This window comes from Primulina tabacum, chromosome 18 (genome assembly GCF_025594145.1).
Source record: "Primulina tabacum isolate GXHZ01 chromosome 18, ASM2559414v2, whole genome shotgun sequence".
Lineage (NCBI taxonomy): Eukaryota > Viridiplantae > Streptophyta > Magnoliopsida > Lamiales > Gesneriaceae > Primulina > Primulina tabacum.
The window spans coordinates 31,448,344-31,460,766 of record NC_134567.1 but is presented as its reverse complement, the minus strand read 5'-3'; the positions used below and the strand labels follow the sequence as shown (position 1 = coordinate 31,460,766).

General features: G+C 33.5%; 4 protein-coding genes across 6 annotated transcripts; 1 reads left to right on the top strand and 3 right to left on the bottom strand.

Moving 5' to 3' along the window:
• The first annotated feature begins 690 nt into the window (after window positions 1-690).
• Window positions 691-2,250, top strand: LOC142533703 (UPF0496 protein At1g20180). Its single transcript, XM_075640563.1, has 2 exons — window positions 691-774; window positions 1,134-2,250. Exons 1-2 carry the CDS (start codon window positions 717-719, stop codon window positions 2,120-2,122), a joined length of 1,047 nt encoding a protein of 348 aa, XP_075496678.1. The 5' UTR covers window positions 691-716; the 3' UTR covers window positions 2,123-2,250.
• Window positions 1,461-4,534, bottom strand: LOC142533704 (uncharacterized). Of its 3 annotated transcripts, none has more exons than XR_012816793.1 (6): window positions 4,072-4,534; window positions 3,337-3,927; window positions 3,158-3,228; window positions 3,000-3,076; window positions 2,285-2,440; window positions 1,461-1,663 (listed from the first exon to the last, which is right to left on the bottom strand). XR_012816793.1 is itself a non-coding variant. In XM_075640564.1 (6 exons), exons 1-4 carry the CDS (start codon window positions 4,441-4,443, stop codon window positions 3,049-3,051), a joined length of 477 nt encoding a protein of 158 aa, XP_075496679.1. In that variant the 5' UTR covers window positions 4,444-4,534; the 3' UTR covers window positions 1,461-1,663; window positions 2,285-2,440; window positions 3,000-3,048. The 3 variants fall into 3 exon arrangements, 2 of the variants coding, with proteins under 2 accessions (XP_075496679.1, XP_075496680.1); XM_075640564.1 differs by having other exon boundaries at window positions 3,801-3,927; window positions 4,193-4,534; XM_075640565.1 differs by having other exon boundaries at window positions 3,004-3,076; window positions 3,801-3,927; window positions 4,193-4,534.
• Window positions 4,535-5,124: 590 nt separating this feature from the next.
• LOC142533138 (expansin-A11) lies at window positions 5,125-6,451 on the bottom strand. The gene is made up of 3 exons (XM_075639785.1): window positions 6,211-6,451; window positions 5,808-6,129; window positions 5,125-5,698 (listed from the first exon to the last, which is right to left on the bottom strand). The coding sequence occupies exons 1-3, from the start codon at window positions 6,353-6,355 to the stop codon at window positions 5,392-5,394; spliced, it is 774 nt and encodes a 257-aa protein (XP_075495900.1). The 5' UTR covers window positions 6,356-6,451; the 3' UTR covers window positions 5,125-5,391.
• A 2,973-nt stretch (window positions 6,452-9,424) lies between these two features.
• Window positions 9,425-11,858, bottom strand: LOC142533136 (monooxygenase 2-like). Its single transcript, XM_075639784.1, has 6 exons — window positions 11,683-11,858; window positions 11,463-11,609; window positions 11,247-11,321; window positions 10,969-11,131; window positions 10,539-10,770; window positions 9,425-10,038 (listed from the first exon to the last, which is right to left on the bottom strand). The coding sequence occupies exons 1-6, from the start codon at window positions 11,769-11,771 to the stop codon at window positions 9,512-9,514; spliced, it is 1,233 nt and encodes a 410-aa protein (XP_075495899.1). The 5' UTR covers window positions 11,772-11,858; the 3' UTR covers window positions 9,425-9,511.
• Between the last annotated feature and the right edge of the window lie 565 nt (window positions 11,859-12,423).

The window sequence follows — 12,423 nt, the reverse complement described above, 5'->3', positions numbered from 1 at the left end:
GAAGTGACTTTTGTAAAGAAGATTGAATTAAAATCACACGACACGCGGCAATATGACATTAAAAAACGTGAACAACGTAAACTCCGAAAGTTAAGAAATCTTTTTTTTTTTGGAAGCGAAAGTTAAGAAATCTTAAGCCCTTTAATTTCCTTGTTATTTATACTATTAGCAAAGAATTTTCCTAATTCCAAATTCTCCTTCATATTTTTATATTTTATTTATTGAATAGTTACTGGTTTATGAATTTATTTAGTATAATATATAGTTTGCTTGAATTTTCACATTTATAATTATACAAAAGATAATATTACTAAATTTCATGTTATATTTAATTTAATTTGTAGAATACTATATTCCCTTTATCCTCGACAGGAATTCTTAGTTACAATTACAAAAAAATGAAAACATTTCATTTTTCTCCATTTAAAATACGGGTTGAAATATCTGTATATATCACAATTACTTTATATATATATATATATATATATCATTAATGGCCTCCATTTCATGCATGCAGCTAAGTGGGTTGATTGTATTTTTGCCAAAGGTCAACTACACGTAGAGAACTTTTACGTACAAGGAAAGCTACAACGTAAGACTCAATCATTCTGCGGCGCCAGATGTTATATATAAGCTGCCTATTATTTTCTTGTTTTGGCATAATAAATCTCTTTCAAGTTACTTCAAAAATTTTATCTTTTCATTTGCTGATTAGGATGAAAAAGATCACGATTCGGTCTAAGCTCAGAAAATTGTCGATCCAAAAGAGATCAGGTGAGTACTGGAAATAACATGAATATATTCAATTCCCATATCAATGTAACATGTATGAAAGCATCCCTTTAATTTGGATCTAATTTCGTGCACTTAAATCTCAGGCATGTGTTACCTAAAAGATCGGAAAATGAAACCCTTCTTGGATTTTGGTATATAGCACTTAGTTTTTTGCTCAAAATATTAAATTTTTGCAATATAACCTTGTCCAATTAAAAAGACCCTTCCATAAAAGACGTAGCACAAATTAGTTATCCGTTTCAACTTTGAATTGTATTTTTCCTGGTTTGCCTATTAAAACACGTGTTTTCTTGAAATATTTGATGCCATTTTAATGGTGTTTTGTCGACTGGATGCAGGTAGATATGGAGAAGATATGAAAAGCTTAGTGGACACGTCAAATAACGTGAATGAAGAATACAAGGAAGCCTTTAGGACCAATTCTTACATAGAAATAAGCAGTAAAATTCGAGGCCAACTCGAAAAATCATTCTCATCATCGTCGTCTTCGGCTCATACACAACTTATCCAGCTCTCTGAATATCTGTTAGAGCCGGAGGCCCTAATCTCCATAATTGAGAGCTCCACCCTCCATCCATCACTCATCAATTACTTTCAAATCAGCCAAGAAGCGTGCCAAGTCTGTGAATTGCTCCTCCAAAATGTTCACCAAGTACGTGCCTATTATCGTGCAATACAACACGTTATAAAGTTTATTAAACGAGTACCAAACAACAAAAGTTGGAACGAAGATCAATATCTAATGGTTTATGGAAATCTTGCCTCGTTTGCCTCACGCAAGAACCCCCTTTCAACCATGAATCCGAAGAAATTCCAAGAATTACATGGCAGCAATATGCTTTTACTTCAGGAAATAACATCACAATTCCTAAAGACGAAAAGAAGAACGAGATTCAAAATATGCATAAAAAAGGTTGTCGCAGCCAGAGGTTGTAGCACATTAGGGCTAATTCTGAATTCTTTCTGCCTGTGCTTGACAAAGAAAATGAACCGAGACAAGCAAAAGTTCAACAAAACTTGCCCCGAGAAGCTAAGAGCACAACTCGATACAGCGGGGAGAGGGGTTTATATACTGATTAATGATTTCGACACACTGAATCAACTTGTTCAAAGGCTACACGATGAGATGGAGCACATGAAACTCGCGGCGAGTTTTTGTGTCATGAGGAAATGGAAGAATGTGATGTTAAAAGTTCTACAGGAATTTCAAATCCAAGAATCTTGGTTTGTGGAACAACTGGAAGATCTGGAGAAGCAGATATACTTGTGTTTTCTCAACATAAATCGGACAAGAAGGCTAGTGGTTCAAGAATTGGTTAAGTATTGATACAGGTCATAGTTGAAGGCCGCACTTAAGCTGGGGCTATATATTTTAGAAAAAAAATAAATAACTAGGATACAACAGTTGCTACGTACGTTTCAATTTTTTTGTAAAAGAACAGTCAGTATGACTCGAGATTTACCCCAAAGAATGTATCTTTGGTTTCACCTGATTAGAAGCATAAATTCCTAGTGCATTAATTGTTAAGAGTCAACATTCGGTTCTCCTTTTTTTGTATTCTTCGATGCTCAGCAAAGAAGCCTTAGTCTCTAGACAATCTTTGGGTTTAGGCATGATAACCGCAATGTATCCTTCTCTGTCTGCCTGCAACAAAATTCCAAAAATAAAATAAAATTTTAACTGTCAACCATGGTGACATTACAAACAAGTCTATTCAACAGAAGATACTTCAAGAGTTTCAAAATTTACGTTTATTGATAAAAATCTTAAATTGTTATTCCACTGTCCGTCTTTGGCAAAGACTCAAAGTGTCCACAGAAATGAGTTAAATACGCTCTAGGAAAATAAATCCAGAGGAAAATAGTTGAAGGGTGAAAATATCTTGAATAACATTTAATCAAGCATCTAATTCTTCTAACTCATCAAAAAATTTCAAGTTAAAGAAGCATTAATTAATCTAGAAAAATCTCAATCACTTCCAGTCTCAAGAGTTCACAAGCACGTCCCGTATCCACTCTCACAGAAATGTGAGAATCCACATTTGTAAATCCATAGAAAAAAGGCACGATTTTCTAAAAAGATGATAAAAGTGCTAAACCCGTAAAGTATCAATTAATAAACTTAACATGTAATAAACAAGAGCACGGGTATGGCAAGACAGCATGAATATTAGATAAGAGCAACCCATAGAAGATAGTTAAACCTACCGAGGAATTAAGCAACTCGGGTTTCCTGATTAACCTTTCATTGACTTACAATAGAGTTCCTTTCACAAAGCACCTGCAGAAGAATGATATCTTTCTTAAAGTTAAAAGAAACAAGGGCACACATTTGAAAAGAAAAGATGAAGAGAATTTCAACCTCACTATGTAAGAAGCATCTCGAGTGCACACTTTACACAGTGCTGTATTGGTTTCAAAACGTTGAGCATTCTACAGGAAACAATCAACAAAAGCATATGTCAAATAATATGGCACACAATTGATCAATCATGTAATATAAAAATATCAACTGCAACAATAATCTTGCACATTTATTACCTAAAACTAAAGCAGTATGCCAACATTGTGCGATTGACCAATGGTGCAAAAGTTATAATGCTGTAACTATGAAAAAGTGATGCAAACCCTTGAAAATTGGCCAGGACTTGAATCAAGAAATTAATAACCAACACGAAATAAATAGACAAACCAGCTGTTAGTGGATTGATATTAGACTTCTTGAACCGGTGATATTTCTTGTTCAGTTTGTATCTCAAAATGCCAATCGAAAACAGTCGTACCATATACCAATTACAGCAAATTTATTTCCGCAGTCACTTAATAGTTTTGATAATAAGTGCATTTGACATAAATTCATTCATAGGAAACTATTTATACCTGGCTTCTAACCTTGAATGCCACCAAATGAAAACCCAATAAGATATCAAAAAATTGTAACAATTTTCAACAAGATATCTTTAAAGTTATTAAGATATATAAGAAACCAAACTAAAAAAGTTCACCTTTTTCCGTTTTCCAGACACTTTAATTTCACTTCTATCAGACTTCCTCACATTAAAGTTTACAGAAACTATTCCCCGTCCATCCTCGAAGGCTACATGAGTTGAAACCAAGCCAATCACGCACAATCTATCAATCAAAAAAGACTAAAACTTAATAACTTCACTAAAATATATAATGTCTTGCCATTCTCTCATTGTTTAACAAGCTGCAAAATTTCAAAAAAAAAAAAGATGAGAAAAACGCAAAGGTCTTGAATGAAACAGATCATACCCGTTGGCGTGACAATTAACATATTGATCGTGACAAGGTTTCATTAAATCTGGGAATCAAAAGAAAATTATCGATATTTTCATACCTAGCAGGGACTATATAATCGAGACCTTTAACTCACCTGGAGCAAAAATAAATTGTAAAATTGACCTCCACTGCAGAAGGAGACCCTGTGGGTAATTCCTCAACATTAATTACCAGCAAAAGCTTTCTCAATTCATCATCTTCTTCTCGATAGAGCAGTTCATTTTCAAGTTTGAATTCATGGGCATTGACTGAAGATGAAGTGCAAAACCCAAGGATTGTCTTATATTCATCAAGACGAATTTCAAGATTTTGTTGCGAAATATTGATAGGATTTAGCTCTGTCATCGAAGTTCGGTTTCTGCAGGTTTAATTTTTTCTCCGGTTCTCTTTTCTTTTCTTTTTTTTTTTTTTTTAAAGTAGCGGGAAGTAAGGTGAAGAAATTGCATTGTGCTTAATGAAGAAAATGGGGACAAAAAGACGGGCTTTAACATTATCAAATAATTATCCATATGCCCACGTGCTGGATTCGTTGAAATCTTTCAATTATCATTTCTACTAAATTTGCATGAGTAGATTTTTTATGAGACAGTCTCATATATCTTTATCTGCTGTGAGACGGGTTAACCCTACCGATATTCACAATAAAAAGTAATACTCTTAGTATAAAAAGTAATACTTTTTCATGAATAACCCAAATAAGAGATCCGTCTCACAAATACGACCCGTGAGACGTCTCACACAAGTTTTTGTCAATTTTCTAAACCTTACTTTTAAGTTTTAACTATTTTAAATTACAATTTTTTTAATAAAAAACCAAAACCTTTGGATGTACAAGTTCAAAATTCAAAATAACTGAGTTAAAGATACTTAAGTGGTATAAATATATTTTAAAATAATTTTTTTGTTCAAATTAAATTTTATCGGATAATTTTTTAGTATATTTTAATTTTGTTCTATAGTTTTATCATTTGTTTTTATGTTGTAAAAGAATATTAGTAAAATGGCAGTAGTTAAATTAAAAGGATAAAAAAACAAACAATTCCGCAGACTAGTAAAATCTTCCTCTTGATGATAATAGTTCATTATAATTACAAATTAAACAAAAACAATCCAAAAGCTCCTATTTTGCATATGTATATTTCAATGATACTAAATAAATTCAAATTTAGTGCCACCACGTTCCCTGGTGTACTAATTTTCGGGCCCAAATTCTGCTTAATTTGGCGGGCTGCTTTCAGCAAGCACGCCTCAGCCTACAAAGACAAACCATTCCATCTAGAGCCCATTCTTGATCTAGAACTGGATTGGGCTGGAGAATGTCTGGCCAAAAGCCCAGTTAGATGGCACAACATCCAAGAAAGTTTTGGTAGTCCCATCAGTCGAAGTGACCATGAATGACAAAGATTGCCCGTTGAGAAATGAATTGGACTGCCAATTTACACCCCAATTTCTGGACATAGCCACCCAGCCCGTTCTCGAGCCCTTGATTTGAACAGACCGAACGGATCCAGCATTGCCCACATTGCTAATCAGGACTAGTTCAAAGTAGTCCCTTCCATTGATTGTGAATCTAACACCACCATGTTTCTTGCAAGGAACCCTATGCATCATATGTAACAGTATCATAAGCGATTTTTGCTTAATTTCTGTGTGAAGAAATGGCGTGTTACTTCATGGATACTTCTAAAAAAAAGGAGGAAAAGACGAACCTTTGGTAGAGTACAGGTACGATACCACCCCTGTATATGCCGATCTTCTCCCAGGCAGGCTGAGCCATGTCGAAATGTGGGCGGGGAGGGTTGCACCACCCTCCGTTGTTACTCGGAAGATCAAAATTTGGTGGGCAAAAGTTAGTCGCTGTGATTGTTATGGACACCCCCGGCCTGCACCACTGAGGGTCATTTTTATAATCACAGATGATCTTGTAACACTGCCCGCATGATGCCCCATCGTTGAACAATGCAGTGCTCAATGCTGCAGTCCTAGTCCCGTATCCAGCTGAATACAAGTTCCCATATCCACAAGCACCCCCTATGTATGATTACAAGGAACCTTCAAAAATTATATACTAACCAATTGGGTTTTTATATTTGAATTTGAAAATAAACTTACCCATTGTCCCCGAAGCATCGCTGCCGCCGTAGAAGGTGGCATGAGCCTGGCTCCATCCAGAAGCTGCGAAAGAACTGGCACTAGTGATCAAACTGCTCAACTCAAGAGTGAATGTTAATGCAAAAACAACATTAGTGATCGACATTTCTCTGGTTTGAAACAGTAAGTTCAAGAACAATTATGAAGAAGAAGAAGATAACTGGTAGATAGATTTGTTACAATGATCAGTACACAAGATTTTATGGTTCTTTTATAGATGTCACGATTTCTGGTATTGGAACCACTCACATGTGACGACCTGCAAGTAGCCCCCAAAAAATAAAATAAAACCCACAATTTTTTTACAAATTGAATCGTCTGACAATTCTGAATCTCATTCAATAATTCCATGTTCTCTGCCCGATTACTCACGAGCCCACATGGATTTTCAAACTTATAACATTGGATCATGAAATGCCTCAATTCCATCACAAGATAATATTCAGCTACATCTCACGTCCGTGTCTATTGCACGGGAGAGTCCTTGGAAAATATAGCTACTCTTAAGTATCATCAATCGTTGGATCTTGAATGGCACATATGAATGAAAACTGATAAATTAGCTAAAAACTGCGATAAGAAAACGTGTGGTGGACAAAAAAATGAACCCAACGTGACCTCTCATGTGCCTTATCGACCAAAATCTGGCGCAGCCCATTATTGTATCATGTGTAAAGAACATGCCTTTGGCATACATTGTAAGATGTCATTTGCCATGTGATGATACAGGCATCCAATTAAATGCCCTGAAAGATTTTTATATTACTATCCCGAAAAGCTGCGCTATGAATCACCGCCAAAGATGGCATAGGCGGGGGAAAGAAATTAACAAGGATGTAAATCAATGGAGTACTAGCTAATTAAAGATGAGTATGATCTATCTCGTAAAAGGAGGATATTCCAATTATTCAACCTTGATCAGAGGTCTTATATATTTTACTCTTAGTGAATTAACATATATATATATATATATATGTTTCAAACCTTTACGTTTATCATCCACTCTTAGATGCACACTACCAGGACATTGTTCTAAGGTTAGGATCTCATTTTTCCTTTTTCGAAACCAAGTTAATGGAAAGTTTAATTTACAGCTAACTTAGGGGGTGTATTCAATATAGGAGATTTATTGACTTTTAATTACTTTTGTAGATTTTAAAAGTCTAGAGTTATTCAATTAAGATTTTTACATACTCTATAGAAGTCTAGTAGTATTCAAAATAGACTTTCATAGAGTTTTAAAAAGTCAAGCGGTATTCAACATTGACTTTTAAAAACTCTTTAAAAGTCTATAGGTATTCAAATTTTTCATAGACTTTTAATAACTTCATGGAATTCATTAACATACAAACATTTAAGCCTAAGGTACAACTATAAATTGTAAAAAATTGTATTTGGTTCAACCCAAAGATTTGGATGGATTTTTAAAAATTCTAACTCATATACAAGCTATTTATTTTTTCTATCTCGCTCCACATCACATCTCTTCTTATTTTCTCTCCTCTCATCTATTTCTATCACTCTCTCAAATTTTCGAAGTGCATCTCTATATATATTTTCATCTTTCTTTTTCAAAATTTTCATTTTTTGGCTGATTGTTCATTTAATAATTTTTTATTTTAATATCACAGGAAATTTTGAATTCTAGAATTGATTTTGTGATTTATAATTTATGATTGATACAAATTAATGTAATATTCAATAATAATAAAAGATGATCCAAAAAAATGTTGTTTAATTCTTAATAATCGAATAGTCTCGGAACAACTATGATTTTTTAAATTCATTTTAGTGTTTTCAATTAATATGTAAGCTATGATATTTTTATACAAAATTATATTCACACAATACTAAATAATATTATTTTCACATGTATATTATCAATTTAAAAACAAGGTTACATGTTAATCAATTTATGTATTTTAAAAAATTTACAAACATGCATATAAATCTATATATATAAATATGTAAAGATGAAATGATTTAACTTTTAAATAAGTAAATTTATTTATTAATATAAATATTGAAAAATAATTTCAAACTGAATATGTTATATATGTCATTAATTATTGGTTCAAAGAAATTAATAAAAAAAATAATATGTTATAATAAAATACAAAATTTATAAAATTCTATAAAAAAGAAGTCCATAAAAGTCTATAAAAATCTTGCAAAAAAGTCTACATAAATCCACATAATTCTGTTTATAAATCTATGAGATTCTGTAAAATTCAATAAAAATCTATCAAATCCATAAAAGTCTGTCATTTAAAAAAGTTATTAAAAGTCATCAAAACTCTGAATTGAATACACCCCACTTAGTTTTATTATGAAAATCGAAAATGTTAATATTTCGGAGTTCAAATACAAACCAGTTCGAATTCACCACATTAGTACCCTCTGATATGTTGCATGGAGTTTAGATCCGGTTATATGGTTCATACGAACAACGTGACTTTTGTCTAAAAATGTAATTCAGTTTGGCTCGTAAACGATCGATTGAACTGATTCTAATTGAGTATGTGGAAAAATGAACTACATTATTGGTGGGAGCCATCTTTTAGCCAACGATATATATTCACTTCAAGGTCTTGAGCAGTCGCTACATTTTACTTAACAAGATATATTCGTAATGATATGTTAATACTACACAAGTCATCTCATATTGAATTACTTAACTAAAATATTACTGTCTGACTTGTTTAAATACATAACTCGGTTTATTCCTCCACTAGGTTTTTAAAGACTTGACCTCTATTTTCTTTTTATTTATTATAAATTCTAAATACAAGATTATACGACTTCAAATAGGAAAGAAATTGCGAAAATTATAATCCTAGAAAGACCGTGACATTAATGACTTCGTAAGGATCAAAGATTGTACATATTTAGGCTACTGTAAGTAATATATAATGATGATATTAAAGTCAGGGCTCACATGCATATATTTTTCCATACTTGATACTGCTAATTGAATTTTTCTGTTGAACCGAACAAATATTTCAATATATCTTTTTATCGGTACCAACAAACATTTGTTTTATCACATATTTATGATATCGTTTCATGAGTCAATTTTATGAAATAATCTTCAATCCGATCCGACGTATGAAAAAAATATTATTTTTTAATGTTAAAAGTATTATTTTTCATTATAGATATAGATTGAGTCGAACTAGCTGACATTGATACCGAGTGAAACCTACTCTTATTTGATAATATATTCCAGCAGACATGCTGGGAGGTTTCAAATTCTTATCTTCTACGGAATGGTTAAATCCCCACAATCAAAGTCTCCCATCCTAGCCATAATCTTAACAAGATTCTTTGTCAAGAACCGCTTCCTTAAGAAGCTGATAACCTTATTACCAGAACTTTGTACAAAACCAACAATATATGCCGCTGTTAGAAGACTCAGAATTCTCCATCTCCTCTCTTTCACATACATTTTTAGACCCTTCTCAATTCTTATATATTCTTCTTCGACACTCGATGTCGTCAAAGCTTTCCCAAGGCATCGTGCAAGAACAACGCTATCTTCTAGAGACGAACCTCCCCCTTGGCCTATAGCCGGTGTCATGGGATGAAAGGCGTCACCCACGACACAAACATTGTTCTTCATGGAATTTCCCAACAAAAAATTCCACGGTAATTTTAATCTTAAAGGTGTACAGCAGATGCAGTCTAGCTCAGTTCTTTCTACAATGTTTGATATGTTTAGTGGTGCATCGCGGAGTTGCCTTGCCACAAATTTTAGCATGCTCAAGGGATCTTGGTTTTCCTCGTTGTCTGTCAGGCAAAAAAAAAAAAAAAACAACATAAGGTAAGATGTGATGAAAAATTTAATGCTAAAACAGGGCTAAGTCGAATTTAATTAAAGTTTGTTTATCATAGAATGTTCTTCCACGCTTTACGAGTTGGCTGAGTTGAAAGAATATTGTCATGTTGCAATCATATGCTAAATCTTTATATGTTCATCGCTTGTATTATTTTCAAGCATGTCCATATTTAATGCTACAAATGAAAGAATTAAAAGCTGGCAAAAATATTATTTAAATGGTTGAACATGGTGAATGTGTAGTTCTACCAAGTGCTTTTTTTTAAAAAACATTAGGAACCACAACAATTATTTTTTATGTGCTCTGGCTTGCAAATCACGTTCACCAAGTAACTCAAAACTGGGTCAACAGAGGTTGAGAGACATTGAACTTTTGACCTCTTCATAGCAGCCAAACATACCTACCATGCACCCAAACTATCCCTTAGGGGCAGGTGAACGAATTGCTTACATTGATGGAAGGAGGGGCTGAAGTTGCAGAACCAATATAGGCTCTTTTCATCACAAGGAACAAAACCACAATGAACACACCATGTTGAGTAGACATGAAACTTTGGCTCGAACCCGTGACCATCAGGATAATTAGCAAGGCCTCTAATGGCTGACCTCCCTGTACTAACTGGACGCTCAATCCCCAGCCACTTGGCAACCATCGAATTCCCACCATCACATCCAATCAATACCTGAATTCAGTTGGGGAAATTAATGATGGAATCGATGATAGTTTTAAAAAAAGTAAACATAACGTTAAATTTACCTATTTCCCTCAATCAAATATCGGTTGGAGAAAAATTATGGAAAAAAACTACTTTTAAATCAAAAGTAAGAATTGGTTACACCAAAAAAGAAAATTAGCCGATCATGCAAATTGGTACCATCACCTTAGTTTTGACAACCGAACCATCCGCAAGATGCACCAGTTTAAAGTTGCCCGTTTCTTCAATAGAAACAACTTCAGAAGAATATCTGATAGTTCCACGAGGCAGTTCGCTCTCCAAGGTTTCCAATAAATCTTTCCTTTTGATACAACGGCTTTCAAAATTGCTGTATTAATGGTATGTACACATATATAACGATGAGAGCAAGCAAGCCATTCATATATAAAATACATTACTATATTGAAACGATCAAAACTACGACGAGAAATTAAGCAGCTCACAATCTTAAAAGATCTCCCAGCAGATGGGATTGCTCCGTACCAAGCGGGATGGAACCCGAAGAGACAACCTTAAATCTGCAACGACACTATGTCTTAAGTTGAAAAAAAATATGTTCATTCTAAATTAAATGTATAGTTCCATTTTTCACCAAGTTGGCAATATAATGCTTAATTTATATTCAAGAAATAGGAAGAGATTTTGATAAGGTGACATGCCCTTCAGTTTGAATGGAGTTTTTCCTCAGCAAGTCTCCGACGCCAACTGCATCAAGTGCTCGCCAGGCATTGGGCCACGTGGTTAGCGCAAATCCTGTAAATTTTAAGCTCTCTGATGATTCCAAAACAAGACTTCGCACCCCCAACCTACACATATATTATTTATAAGGCAAAAATGAAATATAGTTCGTAAAGTCCCAATTAAACCTGATAACTGTACCTGTACAATCCCAAAGCAGTAGTCAAACCAGATATTCCAGCGCCCACGATGACAATATCTTCATATATCGCTACGTCGATTTCTTTCATACTTATTCCCAAAAATTTGTTTTTTTTAATGAAAAGTAGAGCAAAAAAAAAAAAGTGCGATATTTTCCTTCCTGACGCGCGATTATGATGTTCTGTGCACAGAAATAACTTAATTTATAGACTAGACTCGTGTTGTTTTTAAAATATAATAATAATAATTAAAAAGATGTTAAGGTTTGTCTGAAATGCGTACATAATACATACGTTGACAGATGTAGAGTGTAGACAGTATAAATGACGTTTGATGAAGACATGAGGTTGGTCTTCTGGACGACAAACTTGAATTAATTAAAGTTAAAAATTATGCATTAAGTTGTAGAAACATGTGTTCATTAATCCACTGCATATGATCCCGGAAATCCAAATTAAACGTGGTAACGAACAACTCGATCGCTGTGATCATATACTTTATTTTTTTCCATTTCTCATGGAAAAAATTCTTAAAACCATTTATATGTTATATTTTTAAATCTGTTATCTTGTTGAAAACATGGTCTTGAGAGTGGATGAGTTCACTGTATCTTGTAAAATAAAAATGAAGAATGAAAGATGAATAAAGAAGTCTTGAATCATGCATGTTTGAAGCATGCTGAGTGTCTTGATGCAAACAATCATGCCGATTCTTGCTTCTTCTTCTTCTTTTTTTTAATAA